Below are 16403 nucleotides of genomic sequence, written 5' to 3' on the forward strand. Positions count from 1 at the left end.
CCCCATCAGGCGACTCCGGCCACCTCCGATGGTGGTCGCGGCTAGGGGTGTTTGAGGTGGGTTAGGGGTATTTTTGTTAACTTTAATGTTTTATTAAGGGGGTATTTGTAAAAAACACATAAGGGTATTTTTTAATTTATAAATTCTACATCGTATACCCCCCATCAACTTTTTTTTAACTTTTTTTCAAAAAACTTTCCCAAAACCCCCAATTTTGAACCAAACGGAGCCTAGGATTCCTTTTTTTATTATTTCATACATATTCTCTATCATATTCCCAAAATAACTGTTTGTTTTTATTTGAGAAATATATTATATGTTTTTAATTACTTTTAGACTCTTTAAGTTATTAATTTAATTAAACACCCTTAGAAAAAAGTTTAAAATTAACAAAAACACCCCCCCACCCATAGTTTCCAGATTCGGCAGCCATCGTCGGTGGTTGCCGAAATCTGTCACAACGACGTAGAAACGATCGGAATTGGCTGTTTATTCGTTGATCTGGCCTTTTAGGTGGTCGACAGCCAGATCTGGTATTTCTACCGAAAAATGTCATATCGCCGCACAACCTACCAGATCCGATCGTCTGCTCGTAACGCCATTTTTAGACCAATTCCGACGTGGTGGCCGAATCTGGCACTGTGTGGTGGGGGGTGTTTTTTGTCATTTTATAAAATTTTATTATAGGGTGTTTAATTAAATTAGCAAACCTACGAGGTTTTTGTTATTTTAAATTTTACCTCGTAATACTCACCCTATTCAACTACCTAATAGTTTCCAAAATCTTATCTAAAATCACAAACCAATGGACCCGTAATGTTCCTGAACCCGCTTTAAGCATCAACAAACAGAAATCTACATTTGTTTCCAACCTCATCAATTAACAAATGAAGAAAAACGTTTTACCCTTCTCTGCAAAACTTAACCCATTCTCTATATATATACTAATGGGCCTACGCCCAGCTCCAGAACACTCACAAAGTCTATTTAACCCAAAGTTTTTAAATGAAGTGGACCGTTTGCTTCACCTAAGCTTCGGCCGACGTTAAAAAAGGCCTTTGAACAAAAATAGAGAATGTTGCCGGGTTCTGTAATTGTGATTTTTGCATCAAGGAGTTTAAGGCAAGTTTTACGTTTTAGTCTCCTGTATTCTTTTATCCAATATGGCCCTACTACCATATGTTCGATATATGCTTCAGAGAATTTTATTTTATTTTATTTAATTATACCTGGAATTTGAGTTTTGGTTTTGCAGGTCAGTAAGGAGCTAAATTTACACTTCTGTTTTGAGGTTTGACTAGCTATGGCTTATACAAGTGGAATATTTCTACAAGGTTCAAAATATTATAAACCAAGCGGAATGGAGCTGTGCAATTGACGTTTATGTTTACACTGCTCTGGAGAGTCCCCTAAAGAATTTTTGAGCTATGCATGTATGAGAAAGTGTTTCCAAAGATAACAAGATGAGCCAGTTATTTAAAAATGTGGATTTGATTGATGAGACTAGTTTAATATCAAAGATGATTCGGTTGTCATTGATGAAGGCGTTGAGAATAGAAGGCGTACTTTTAAGTCGTTTGTAAGGGTTTTTCTTGGGTGTCCTTCAGTTCAGCAAAGGATACAGAAGAATGTGGTGTCCTCCTTAGGGGATTCAAAAAGTGCCCCACTGATTTGTTTTGATAAACCAGGGGAAAAGAGCCTTTGGTTGTGAATTCACTCACCAAGGTGAACGACTTCCTCAAAGTTTCTCCCCAGCAAAGGAAGTCTGTTCGTCTCACTATATGCCCACGGTTACACACCCGGATATGGACCGTGCACTGAGAGATATTAATGAATTGAAATTAGAAATTGATTTATTGAATCATGCCCCACCAAGGGACAAGATGGGTCAGCAGATTGTTTCCAGCTGTCTAAAGTTTTTAGCTGACCGGAAACTTCCAATGATCTTGACTCCATGTCATGGATGAAGCTTAACTCTGCAAAAGTTGTCGATTCTCCAGTTTCCTGCAAATGGAAGAATTTCTTGAGATGTCAATGATCTCATCAAGTGTTCAGACAGTGAAAAGGGTTACTTTATCAATGTCGAAGCTTGAAGTCATGAGAGAAGGATTGTTTCAAATCAGGAGTGTTTGGTTGTAATATTGGATACAGAGGTTCGACATCAAGAATCTTACTGCGGAAGAAACTTTCCAAGACATTGGGTCACTCATCGCAATGCTTATTCACACTCTTGGTGTATTACCTGTATGGACAAGTTAGGACATTGAAGTGGATGTTTTGTGAATATATATCCAAGTGGTGAGAACAAGTTTACACTGTGCATGGGAAGAATTCTGACATCAGGTGAGGAAAGATGGTCTGGAGAGGAGTTAGCATGTGACAGGGCAGTTAGATTGTTCAAGTTTATAGGGAAACAGCAAACATGAAGGGGTTTTGGAGTTGCAAGGTCACTTATGGTGTGTAGGGGCCGAAGAGAGGGCACTTCATATAGAGGATGCATTCTTTTTACATAGCATCAGTCTTTAGCATCTAAAGGCTATTTGTTTGGTGTAACTTCATCTTCATCTATACTAAAGATATACTGTTTTTGTAGATGTTTTTAATTGATATGTTTGCTATGTTGCTATACTTGGCATTAAAAATGAGCTAATTGAATTTTAGCCACCCAAATATACTATCCAAACGCTCAAAATAGTGTTAAACTTACGAAAAAATTAGTATTATATGATGATGTGGGGAAAATTTGAACAAATGGAGTACTTAAATAAATATCGCCCATTTTGTTTCTTTTGGTTCTTTCAAATGATCAAATTGGAAAAATTCTTGAATGTTGTACTTCAGACAGGAGTACAGTTCCACGCCCACAAGTCCTGAAAATTGCCAGCGGGTTTACAGTTTGAACTCAAGAACCACAAAAATTGAGTCATTCAATCTGAATTAACTTTCAACCATTTCAGTTTAGATTTTGAAGACCTCTGCCCAGTTTTGCAATGGTCGAGCTGGTGCATTCTTCCAACTTCTTCATATCATACTTGATTGATAGAAGGCACATAGCACCAATCAACATTGTTGGATGACATAGACAGATTTGGTAGATCTGCTTGCTGACTTTCCGAGGATCCCTTCCTTGATAAGGCCCCATTTATTAAAAGTTCCCAAACATACCCATCCTTCCAGGTTTTAAGATACCCACAAGTGCTCCTGCCACAGAGAGTAGCTTCCTGCAAGAACCTGGTACAAAACAGCATGACAGAGAAATCAATAATAGCTACAATTAGAAAACGAACTCAAAATATGACATATTACAGTAAAAATTAAATCCAGGGAATTTGAGAACAAAAGTGAAGCCAGTTACCAGTGGACAACACGATTCTGTGGCTTAGGATCAATTATGTTGTCTACTTAAATTCCCAATTTCTTAGATGTACACAAGTCATTGTATATTCTAGAAATGATTTGCATATCAAAGATCTGACTGGGAAACTTGGGGGGAAGATTGAGAACCACTTATGAATAAATAACAAAAATCAATTAGAGGAAGATGAAAAGTGGAAAATTGGAACCTCTAAGCGCTGGAGATCAGTCACTGCAGAGGCCTCCTTCCCGCTGGTTAAGTTATAAGTCCAACAGTTATCCCAGCTTGGAACAGTCATGTCTTGGAGAAGGCCGTGCACAACAGCTCCAGGATAAAGAAGGGCCTTCACACAGGTGGGAAAGATATCACTTGCAATCACCTGAGAAAAGTGACATGGATGGGTGTTGCCACATACCAGCTCTGCATGGACCCTGTAAAAACAAAAATTTAAAGAAACTAAGCCAACTGAAGCAAATACATCAACTTTTTTCACTTATTTTTGGATTTCTAATCTACACAGCAGTAGACAAATAGATATGCTTGTCTGAACTACATCTCTTTTTCCACAAAATATGCTATTAGAAAATGGCAGAACAATTTTTAGAGGCAGTTGAGCAGTGAATCCAGCTTACCTAAATTGAAAGTTCATTGAAACTTCATCAAAGTCAACATAACATGATTAGAGAATCAAACTAAAAATAGCATAAATCAGCTTTGTATCATCTCACAATTGTAACTTTTTTCCTTTATACTCTAAACCCTATCCAATTGAAAAGCCAAAAGTTACGGAAATTAATGCATTTCCATCATGCTAATTGTACATCTAAGCTTCCATCCTGTAAGATTTAAAGATAAAAAAAAGCCTAATTCTTTGAACAAGAAAAGTATTAAATTGAAAGTTAAGAGAGCTCAAACTTTTTTCACTTTTCTGTCGTTTCTTTACTAAGGATAGATCCAAACAGAGCACCCTATGCACTTCAATCCAGTTATGGCATCAAAGAAAAATGATAATCCTAAAATGTGCTGAAACTGTACTTAAAGCAAAAGGGAACTTGAGATTTGGAACAACAAAAGAATCAGAGCATCGGGTCCCCTATGACACCAAACTCCTAAAAATGTAGCACTCATCATGAGTTACTTCAAACTTAAAAGCATCCCATCAAGCCATTCGTGCAACCAGACGACCAATCAAGCCCAGAGTCCACCAATCTCCATGATCACTAAAAGCCATTTTATGATTAATGTTTAAATACTTAATTATATATGCTCAACTTAGCCCAGTTTATAAACAACAAACCTCTATTTGATTAGATAACAAGTAATTCATACATATAAAAATTCTTGCGCAACTCTGGATTTAAGTGCTAACTCAAGCAAGCATCAAGAACAATCAAAAGCAAAATTAGCCACAAAGGTGCAAAATAAAATTATTCATGATTAAAGAGAAAACTCAGAAACACGTTTGAGTACCACACAGATGTCTAACACGCAGAATTCTGCAAAATTATCAAAAGTCAACCTCAAAACCGATTGATAAAAATTATCACCACCATATTATAAGGCCCAATCTGTGGCATTTCGTGTAACTTTTTCCTTTCAGTTTGATGATCAGATAAGCTAGTTAGAGTGAATTCTGAGACCCAAAAAACCCACAAACACTTATATGCGTTTAAAAAAAAAAAAGGTAAAACCCAGAAGGTAAAAGAACAATTCTTAATCTGGGTATTGGTTATGTGATTGTAATACCTGAAGAGCGGGATCTGGAGAATGATTAGGAAGAAATAAACCCGAGATGCAACTGATGTAATATTGCTTATCCATCCTTTTGATGATGATGAAGGAGTTGCCATTGTTAAGGGAAGGTTCAACTCAACTTACCTCTCAAAAGTCGTGGTATCAGAATCGAACAGTCTAGTTCTAGTGCCTAATTACACAACATCGCTATGGACAGTTTTTGTTTTGGGGTTTCAAAATCTAACAATTATTTCGCTATCATATGCTTGCTTCGTTGGCTATTGCACTCATGGTGGCGTTTGGTTTATTATTTTGGGTAGTATTTTAGGGATAGTTGGATAGGAAAGTATTACGAAATAAAATTTAAAAAGTTATAAAAAAGCTTTCAAGGTTTTCTAATTTAATAAACACCCCAATATATTAAAATATTATAAAATGATAAAAACATTCCTATACCAGTAGTGCCAGATTTCAGCCACCATCGTTAGAATCTGGCCAAAAAATTAGATAACCACATATACCGGTCGGATCTGGCTGGTATTTGATCGATATGGCTTTTTCTGGCCATATCCACCACGGATCTGGTTGGAAAATGCCAGATCTAAGGCCGGATGTGGGTCGTTGACGGCCAAAGATATGACCATCGCTGACGGCCATATCTAGCCATTACCGGCCATTTTCGGTGCTCATGTGACTGTTGTGACAGATTCCAGCCACCACCGGCGGTGATTGCCAGAATCTGGCAAGTATTGGTGGATGGAAGTGTTTTTGTTAGTTTTTAAACCTTTTTTTTTTTTTTTTTGGGTATTTAATGAAATTAATAAACTTATAGGGTTTAAAAGTAATTAAAAAAAATAGACTAATATTTTGGGAATAACGTATTAGACAATATTTGAAGAATAAGATTAGAAATATGGATAAAAATAATAAGTCAAACACATCCCATGATATTTTTAATCATTTAATTAATTTAAAGACTATATTTGCCCAAAGGTTCTCCGCTCTCCACAGTCATAACCCCATAATTAATGTTATGGACAAATTTTAATAAGATAATTTTTTATTTTTTTTTCCAAAGTGTTTAGATTAATTTACGTATCACTCGTTTAATTCTCCAGGTTTTTGAAATTAACAATTAGATAAACCCTCTAATAACTTATTAGCAATTGAAGAGTTATAAACTCAAGACTTCTCGAATAATATATCCGAAAGTCTCATTTTAGTTAATATATAATTGTTATGTCTTCCATATTTGATTATTACACAATTAAAACTTTATGTTTCTAGAAAATGTAAATAATATTAAAGATTGAATTTTTAACTTTAAAACTGTTGGATTAATGGAAATGATCGGTTCATAAAAGTGTCAAACAAATTAAGTTAAGAATGTAAGAAATTTGTTGAATCATTAAATTAAATGAGATGATGAAGCCACGACTAAGTGGGCTGAAGAGCCCAAAGTACCAGACCCAAGCATGATAAAAGGCCGATTAGGTTTCATTAAACATGATTTTTATCCCCCACCTCTTCCACCAGTACTTAACAGGGGATTTTAGTTTAGGGAAAATGATAGAATTATCGAAAAATTTACACTGAATTTGTGTATTGAATGATATGATAAAATTCTGACTATTGATTATTGATAATAAATTAATGATCAGAATTTTATCACGATGTACAAATTCAATATATACTCTGTAGCTTTACTCTTAGTCTAGATACCTCACGAAGTTGAAGATGCCAGAAGCCCAGAACCACAACGGTGATATTATATTTATTAATTAAAGTAGATTAATGTATCAATAATTTTTTGTAATTACGTTTAAGTAGTTTGTGTTTGGCAAAGGGTTTGGAACGGCATTCCTTATTTCGTGGATAGTATAAAACCATCCCAAAACCCCAGAGGAGGGAGCAAGAGAGAGCCATGGAGTTAGCTTTATCGACCAGGATTTTCAGTTATAAGGGTGTTCGGTGCTTAACTTCTTCTCACAAAGAACGACTCTTTTTGGGCCATTCTAAACCCGTCAATTTGGTTCTCCCACGTTATCTTCCTCCTCCCTCTACTCTCGTCTGCTCACGCCGTCGAAACAACCGCCCTGCAGTCACCTCATCTTCTTCTAAGAAGAAAAACAAGGTAAGACTAACAACTTTGTCTTGTTTGGTTTCTGAGAAATAGAATACGGCACTCGAATTTTAAATTTGTGCATTTTCTGTTGTTTGGGGTTGTGCTAGAAATTTTTTCTATCTTGCCTCGGATTGAGTACTTGGTTTCTGCGTGGGATAGTAATGACTTAATGAATTTGTTCATTATGCTTCCTCCAATTATCATGTTGAATCTACCTGCTCCAGCAATTATTATGGAAAAAAAAAAAAATTGAAACTTAACGCTTACCTGAGCTAAAGCAACTAAATTTTTTACCAATAAATGTTTTTGGCTGCTATGGATTTTGTTTTTAATTAATTAATTAGTTTTTTCTTGATACCTTTTTATCCTTGCTGATATAATTTTTGACTGAATTTTGATATCATCTGTCAATAAGGAACTTATTTATACTTAGTTCTGGCATATAAGTATTTGTTTTGAATGATATGTCTCCTTGTTTCCACAGAAGATTAGGCCTAAAACAGATGACGCTGGTGATGATTTTGAGGATGATCCTTTTGAGGCGCTATTTAGTCTGCTGGAAGAAGATCTTAAAAATGATGACTCAGAGGTAGATGATGACGATGAGATTAATGAAGAAGATATTGATAAGCTTGCATGTGAATTAGCGGAGGCACTTGGGGATATTGATATGGAAATGTCAAATACAGATACAACTGAGACAGAAAGCGATGGTGATGATGCTCAAGAAGTAGTAGTGGCAGAAAAAGAAGAAGAAGAAGAAGAAGATGATGATGATGATGATGATGATGATGACGATGATGAGGATGAAGAAGATGAAGACAATGAAGAAGAAGAAGAAGAAGAAGAAGAAGAAAAAGAAGGACAAGTCAGGCTTAAGAATTGGCAACTTCGAAAATTGGCTTATGCTTTAAAAACTGGCCGTCGTAAAACTAGTGTAAGTCTGTCAATTTGATCCTTGTGTTTTGTCAAATGTGGACCAGAACATATAAAATCTAATTACCCATCAGCTGCACAGTCCTTCGTTTCCCAATGGCCAAATTGTTAAGTAGGTTGAATGTTCGATTGAAAATCAATAGTGGTATTAATTAAAAAAATGAGATCCATTACCTTAATTATTATAAATATGGTTGATGTACGGTTTGCTTGGAATTTGCAAGACCCTAGCTGGACATCTCGCATAGTGAACTCTATCTGCTTCACTTGATAATAACTTGGGGGAATCCGTATGAAATTGAAAATCTGTTGGGTAAATTATAACATTTCTTTGGGAAAATTGCTATAATTTGTTCAATTATGTGGTCAAAGATTAGTTCAGAAAATGCCTCTATGTTGAAAGAGAAATAGAATTCCTGAAGAATTGTTCTTGTTTGAAATCCTGGTGTGATTGTGGACTTACAGCAAGGTTAATTTTAATTTTCTTCATAGCCCTTTGATTTGTATGCAGAAAATATTTGTTCAGCGTGCATAAATGGAAGAAAATCCTCTCAGCATGGTTTTCAATTAATTGACTGTGCTAGTTAGGTGCTTGATCATGTTTCTTGATAATTTAGATTATGACCACTCTCCTCTTATTGTGCAGATAAAGAATCTTGCTGCTGAGCTTTGTCTTGATAGGGCTGTTGTTCTTGAAATGCTTCGTGATCCCCCTCCAAGTCTTGTTATGATGAGTGCTGCTTTACCTGATGAACCAACACCTAGAGTATCAGTCCCTGAAGTCAAACCAGAAGAAACTGTTATGGAGGAAACTGCCGTTGATGCTGTAGAACTTGAGTCTAAGGTGAAAGAGCCAGTCCATGCTAGGCAACATAGATGGTTTGCACAAAAGAGACTGAAGAAAGTACAAGTGGAAACCCTTGAACTGGTTTATAGAAGATCAAAGCGACCCACTGTAAGTAAATATTTCTCTAGATTAATATTGCAATTTATGCACTGGAACAAATTTTTCATCTGTAATTGAAAAGTTATATGTGCTTCTTACGTCTCTAAATTTGATTGTTTATAAACCTTGTTTTCATTTGGTTAACAACTTTGCTGCACCATGAAGCAGCTTATTGGTAATGAGTCAACTCCTGTTCTGTGGTTGAACATTGTTTTTAATATTCTGTGCTCTTTTTTGCAAGCGATGCAGAATGCATTGATAAGCAGCATTGTTCAAGTGACTAACCTGCCCCGCCGAAGAATTGTGAAGTGGTTTGAGGACAGACGTGCTGAAGAAGGGGTACCTGAGCGTCGTGCTCCATATCAACGGTCTGATCCTGAAACTGTCTTTTCCAGTTGAAACAATGTGTATACTTGTATTATATTTTGTAACGTATAATGAGAGCATTTTGGTTCAAGCTTGGTTTTGTCTCTCTGGCTTGTCAATGATGAAGAGCTCCATGACTTTGTGCCCACCCACTCAAGTCTCAAGTTTCATATTTTGTAAGCATTTGGTTCGAAATACATATATATGAATGTGCAAAACCTGGACAAAGAGACGTAGACAAATATCAATTATTACCAATGTAAGCATAAATTAATAAAACTAATTTGTAAATTAAAAGTTTTGAGTTAATAAAACGAAGATGAATCAATATTCAGCAAGATAGTGACACTCGATGCGAAATGTGTTCCTTTCAAGGCTTTCAAACCCGGCCCAAGGTGGAACTTAGCAAAGTGGTTGGGTCTCAAGTTGATTAGTTGAACCGGTTTGACTAGCAGGTTAAATCGGTGACATCAACATGTATATAAAGGTTTGAAATTCAACAAAAACATCTTTACAAATTACACTTATGTTTTTATAGGTTTGAAATCTTACAAAAACATCCTAAATTACACTATTGGTGTCGACAACCTAGGCCAAATAGGGCATGTTTCTGGCATCGACAACACACCTTGTCACCACAAAAACTCTCCTCTCAACCTCCTAACCAAAACCTATCTCACCCTACCCTTGTTCGCTTCGCCAATTGCTGGCAACATTGCGTTGTTGCTGTCAATCAATTTTTGGAATTTCAGGTTGTTTCACTCACCAAAAATCACCTTCATCGCCTTCTTTTGACTCATCGGCCTTCTTTTTCAAAACCCCTAACATCTTAGCCATCAATTGTTCGTCGATAGTCTTTCTAATCTCTAGGGTTTGTCAGGAACAACAAAATTGGTAACTTGGCCCGATGAAGGCCTTGGGCCCTGATTCAACTGGTTGGACTGGATCGGGTTTTAAAACATTGGTTACTTTATGGCGTTTTGCTACTTTATGTTACGATTGAAATGTTTGAGAAGATCGATAGTGAAGCCTGAGCTTTAATGGGTTGTAATGTTATGAATAGGAGTGAATAAATTGAAATAAACTTTTTTATTTTAAGCTNAGGGAGTTTTCTCCCATTTTTGGATGATTAAAGAAAAGAGAATAGTTATAGTTAAAGTAAAGTTTTAGATGCACATGAGTTGTATGATGAAATGCTTGAGAAAGGCATGAGTAAGAGTAAAGAACCTTAATTATTGCTACATAGCATAATTGCATTTCATAAGTGCATTAATGAGCATAAATCATCCATATGCATTAATTATGCATTAGAGAAAGAGTAGAAAAAGAGTAGAGTATTTTGGGTGTGTCTCTAAAAAGAGAAAAGAGAATAGAGTAGGTTGTGCGATGGGGAACCCATGAGTAATGGGTAGAGTATTCCCACATGTACGCCGCATTGAGAGAGTGACATGAGTATAAGAGAGAGAAGTGGTGTACCCGTGAGGGTGCATGCGGATGAGGGCTATACCCGAGAGTACCCAAGAGAGAGATTATATACTCACATGGCCAAGGGTTCCAAATCCATGCATAACTAAGTCCGATCGGCTAAGAAAGAGTGGAAGTCACAGAGAGCGGGATGAGTCCTGGCCGTGCCCCCGGTAAGATGGAGCCGTGACTTACTAAAGAGAGTCAGCAGAAAAGAGTTCTAAGAAAGAGACACAGAAAGAAGTACAAAAGAGAGAGTAAATGAGAATTTGTAAAGAAAGAATTAGAGAGAGAGTTATGGGGTTAGACGAGCAGAGGATTTACTTACTGAGCATTGTTTTAGTGCTCACCCCGTTGTTTCCTATGTTTTGCAGGATCTAGGTGAGGACACGGTTGGATGGACGTCGGCACGCGAAGAGAAGTGGTTACACTATCCATCATGTTTTCGATAACTTTTGTACATGATACAAATTTGGTGTAAAGAATGTATATGTTTAATAAAAATAAAATTTTGGGCCCAACTCTTTATACTATTTTATATGTATTTTATTATATAAGTATTTGAGTAGACAGTGGCTATTACATCACACGTATACATGAATTTAGTTAAGATTATTATCAACTAATCTGCCATGCAATCCATAGATTTGAGGCCTTGAGTCAAAGAGGAAACGTATAATTATTTGTCAGGTGCAGAGGGAGATCAGTCTTTAATCTATAAGGTTCTGGACGGAAATTATTGATAAAATAAACTTTAAATCTTCTCGATAGTGTCTGTATCAAAATTTTCAGATTAACAGCAAAATTTTGTAGTAAGATCAGAAATGTTAATAACGTAAAAGTATGATTCAATTGTCTTACAACCATCTAATCATCTTAATTTCTCTACTTTGAATGATTATGAGGCAGACCCCACTCGATGTTTGGTACTGATATATTCTTGCTTTTCCAACCATATATCCACTACATGAAACCCAACACACTTCAATATTCCGATATATTATTAGTACTAAAAAATAAAAACTAAAATTTTTATTCTTCTATTCTCTCAACACAAGGCTACGAAAATGAAATCAATAAACAATGTGAAACTCAGTGTGTGTAATAAAGTGAATGAAATATTTTCCTCTAAATTTTATAACTTGTACCATGCATTGCATCTCACAATTGTAACTTTTTCCTTTTACTCTAAAACCATATCCAATTGAAAAGCCAAAAAGTTACGGAAATTAATGCATTTCATCATGCTAATTGTACATCTAAGCTTTCCATCCGTGTAAGATTTAAAAGATAAAAAAAAGACTAATTCTTTGAACAAGAAAAATATTAAATTGGAAAGTTAAAGAGAGCTCAAACTTTTTGCACTTTTATGTTGTTTCTTTACTAAGGATGAGATCCAAAACAGAGCACCCTATGCACTTCAATCCAGTTATGGCATCAAAAGCAAAATGATAATCCATATATGTCTGAAACTGTACTTAAAGCAAAAGGGAACTTGAGATTTGGAACAACAAAAGAATCAGGGCATCAGGTCCCCTATGACACCAAACTCCTAAAAATGTACTACTCATCATGAGTTACTTCAAACTTAAAAGCATCCCCTCAAGCCATTCGTGCAACCAGACGACCAATCAAGCCCAGAGTCCACCAATCTCCATGATCATCAAAAGCCATTTTATGATTAATGTTTAAATACTTACTTATATTTGCTCAACTTGGCCCAGTTTATAAACAACAAACCTCTATTTGATTCGATAATAAGTAATTCATACATATATGTTGCAAAGACCACAGTAACAATTAACAAATACAAATATAACTTTCACAAGCATTTCATCAAACATGTTTCAAACAAATCCATCAATCCATCAACATAACAAATCCATCAATCCACCAGCCCCTCCTACTACTACTACTCACAAGTCACACCAACACAAACACAAGCAATCAACCAATGAGATTCAAAGAGAAGAGAACAAGTGTTAAGTGTGTACCTTGAAGTCCTGAACTTGAAGTTGAAGCTTGGAAGAAGAGAACAAGAGATGAAGAAAAGTTGAAAATGTGAAGAATTGAGGAAGAAAAGCTGAAGAAGAACTGAGGAAGAAGAAGAACTGAAGAACTGAAGAAGAACCGAAGAAGAGATAAAAGAGATCTGTTTTAATTTTTAGTAAAAACCCACTAAAACGACGTCCTTTTGGGGGTGAGCTTCTATTTTTTTTTTTTTCCCAATAATTTGCGAATTATACGGGAAGCCTTATTATAAGCGTATAATTTGGCAGATTTTACAAAATACGTATACGTGCATTTTATATGCAAATTATACGGCTGTCCGTACAATTCGCGTATAATACGTGTTTTTAATAACTAGGATCGAGACTGAGGTACAAAAATAGTGTCAACCTTAGACATCCTTGACATTTTTGTATTCAGTTACTAGACCAATGACAGGAATATTAAATTGGATTGAGCATGAACTCAATCCCACTATAGCCACATATTTAGTGTCATTGCCATTTACTGAATTACCTAATGTGATAACTTCTCCCGTACCTAGGAGTGATGAATCCTTTGTTGATCCACCATAGTCTCGATTCATTTCTCAATATAGCTAATCACTACCATATTGATAGCTCTAAATAGAACTATGTTGGGCTAGTGTCAAACTACACCAATTGGTGCACAAGGCACTCCGGTGATCTCAAGTCTAAGGATCACATGCACCACCATCCGTTAGATGATTTATTCCATAGACACTGGGGTTACCATCCATATGGAATCCTCTAGTGGGTCTATCCAGTAAACTTGCCTCCAGCAAGCACCCATGCGTTGCACCAGGTTGTCAACAAACAACCTTGACAAGTGAGATCAGTCACTGCCTTTTGATAGGGTCATTTAATACTATGATAGCCTTACCGTATTATCTGTGTCCTTGGTCAGAATAATACTGGGGCTACGGACGTTTCTAGAATGGCCACCATATGTGATCATAGGGTTCTCACTATCAAGATTTGAAACACTTGATATCCTCATCATGGTTCTACCATCCCAAGGACACATATCATTACATACACGATATAGAAGAATATGCCTTTTATTGATAAATAAACATTCATTATAGAGTCAATTTTACAATAATTGATTGGCTCTAGGGCACCTACTCTAACAATCTCATACTTGCACTATAGCCAATCATTCATGTATTTAATACTGAATGACTTTAAGTGTTTTTCATGCTTTTGTTGCGACAGAGGCTTCGTTAGTGGATCGGCGAGATTGTCATCAGTATGCACTTTACTGATCTATACATCTTTCCTCTCAACCATTTCTCTGATGAGATGAAAACATCTGAGTATGTGTCTAGACTTCTGGTGAGACTGTGGTTCCTTTGCTTGAGCTATTGCTCCATTGTTGTCACAATAGACATCTATTGGATCAACAATCGTAGAAACCACACCAAGTTTGGTGATGAACTTCTTAATCCAGACCACCTCTTTGGCCGCATCGGATAATGCAATATACTAAGCCTCCATTGTAGAGTCCGCTACAGTGCTTTTCTTGGAGCTCTTCCAGCTCACTACACCCCCATTGAGACAAAATACAAACCCTGATTAAGATCAATAATCATCTTTATCCGTTTGGAAACTAGCATCACTGTATCCTCTTACAGTGAGCTCATCTTCCCCTCCATAAACCAAGAACATGTCCTTAGTCCTCTTCAAGTGCTTAAGGATGTTCTTCATAGCTATCCAGTGATGCTCACCTGGATCCGATTGATATCTACTATAAGTGCTTAACGCACATGAGACATCAATTCGAGTACATAACATGGCATACATGGTGGATCTAATTGCTGACGCATATGGGATCCTTTTCATTTTATCTCTCTCATCATGTGTTTTAGGACACGTATCCTTAGAGAGACATACACCATGTGGCATCGAAAGAAATCCTTTCATGGATTCTTCCATACTGAATCTCTTCAATACCTTGTCAATGTATATACTCTGGCTTAGGCCAAGCAACCTACTTGATCTGTCTCGGTAGATCTTTATTCCAAGGATGTAGGCTGCTTCTCCTAAGTCCTTCATGGATAAGCAGTTGGATAACCAAGTGTTTACCGGCTGCAAGTTTAGTATATCATTCCTGATCAGAAGTACATCATCGACATACTACACCAAGAATGCTACTGCACTCCCACTCATTTTCTTTTAAACACAGGGCTCATCTTCATTCTTGATAAAATCGAATTCTTTTACAGCTTCATCAAAACGAATGTTCTAGCTCCTTAAAGCTTGCTTGAGTCCATAGATGGATCTCTACAACTTGCATACCTTCTCAGCTTGCCCATCAAGAACGAAACCATTGGGTTGTGTCATATACATATCCCCTTCAAGGTTTCTGTTGAGGAAAGCCGTTTTGACATCCATTTTCCAAATCTCATAATCATGATATGCTACAATCGCAAGCATAATCCGGGTCGATTTAATCATGGCAACCAGTGAAAAGGTTTCTTCATAGTCAATACCATGAATTTGTTTGAAACCTTTGGCAACCAGTCGTGCCTTATAAGTGTCTACCTTGCCATCCATGTCAGTCTTCTTCTTGAACACCCATTTATACCCTATGGGTTTCACCCCTTCAGGTGGTTCCACCAGAGACCATACTTGGTTTTGGTACATGGAATCCATCTCAGATTTCATGGCTTCAAGCCATTTAATGGAATCTGGATCGATTCATCGTCTTGGTAGACTAGTATATCCCCATGTTGAGTCACGAGATAATTGTATCTCTCTGGCTCATGGCATACTCTCCCATACCTATGTAGCTCCTGTGCTACTTGAGGTGGTTCACTTTGATCCACGGATTGTGGAGTGGCCTCCTCACAATGTTCAACCACTTCCTGTGGCACATCTTTCCGTCCTGCATCTAATGTACCTTGTGGTTCTAGAACTTCATTCAATTATACTTTTCTCCCACTAGTACTTCTTAAGAAAAATTCATTTTCTAAGAAGACACCAGTACGAGCAATAAAAATTTTACGCTCTTCTAGGTGGTAGAAATAGTACCCTTTGGTTTCCCTAGGATACCCGATAAAAAAAAAAATCTCTCAGATTTTGGGCCCAGCTTGTTCGAAGTTAATTTCTTGACATAAGCTTCACAACACCAAATCCTTAGATAAGACAAGTTAGGTTTTTGCCCACTCCATAGTTCATATGGAGTCTTATCTACAAACTTTGATGGCACACGGTTCAATACATGTGTCGTAGTCTCTAGGGCATAGCCCCAGAATGATGCAGATAGATCATTAAAACTCATCATGGACCTTACCATGTCAAGTAAGGTCCTACTTCTCCTCTACTAAAACTCATCATGGACCTAACCATGTCAAGTAAGGTCCTATTTCTCCTCTCAGACACTCTATTGTGCTGGGGTGTATACGGAGGGTTGAGTTATGATACAATCCCACATTCTTTCAA

At 36.7% G+C, this 16403-nt stretch overlaps 1 protein-coding gene and 1 pseudogene across 1 annotated transcript; one reads left to right on the forward strand and one right to left on the reverse strand.

Annotated features, from left to right (window-relative positions):
- Positions 1-2953: 2953 nt before the first annotated feature.
- Positions 2954-5205, reverse strand: LOC116115756 (annotated as a pseudogene).
- A 1808-nt stretch (positions 5206-7013) lies between these two features.
- On the forward strand, positions 7014-9553 carry LOC116115757 (protein OVEREXPRESSOR OF CATIONIC PEROXIDASE 3-like). Its single transcript, XM_031401886.1, has 4 exons — positions 7014-7223; positions 7699-8151; positions 8797-9105; positions 9346-9553. Exons 1-4 carry the CDS (start codon positions 7014-7016, stop codon positions 9493-9495), a joined length of 1122 nt encoding a protein of 373 aa, XP_031257746.1. The 3' UTR covers positions 9496-9553.
- Positions 9554-16403: the final 6850 nt, after the last annotated feature.

Source organism: Pistacia vera, unplaced genomic scaffold (assembly GCF_008641045.1).
Source record: "Pistacia vera cultivar Batoury unplaced genomic scaffold, PisVer_v2 Contig752, whole genome shotgun sequence".
NCBI classification, from domain to species: domain Eukaryota; kingdom Viridiplantae; phylum Streptophyta; class Magnoliopsida; order Sapindales; family Anacardiaceae; genus Pistacia; species Pistacia vera.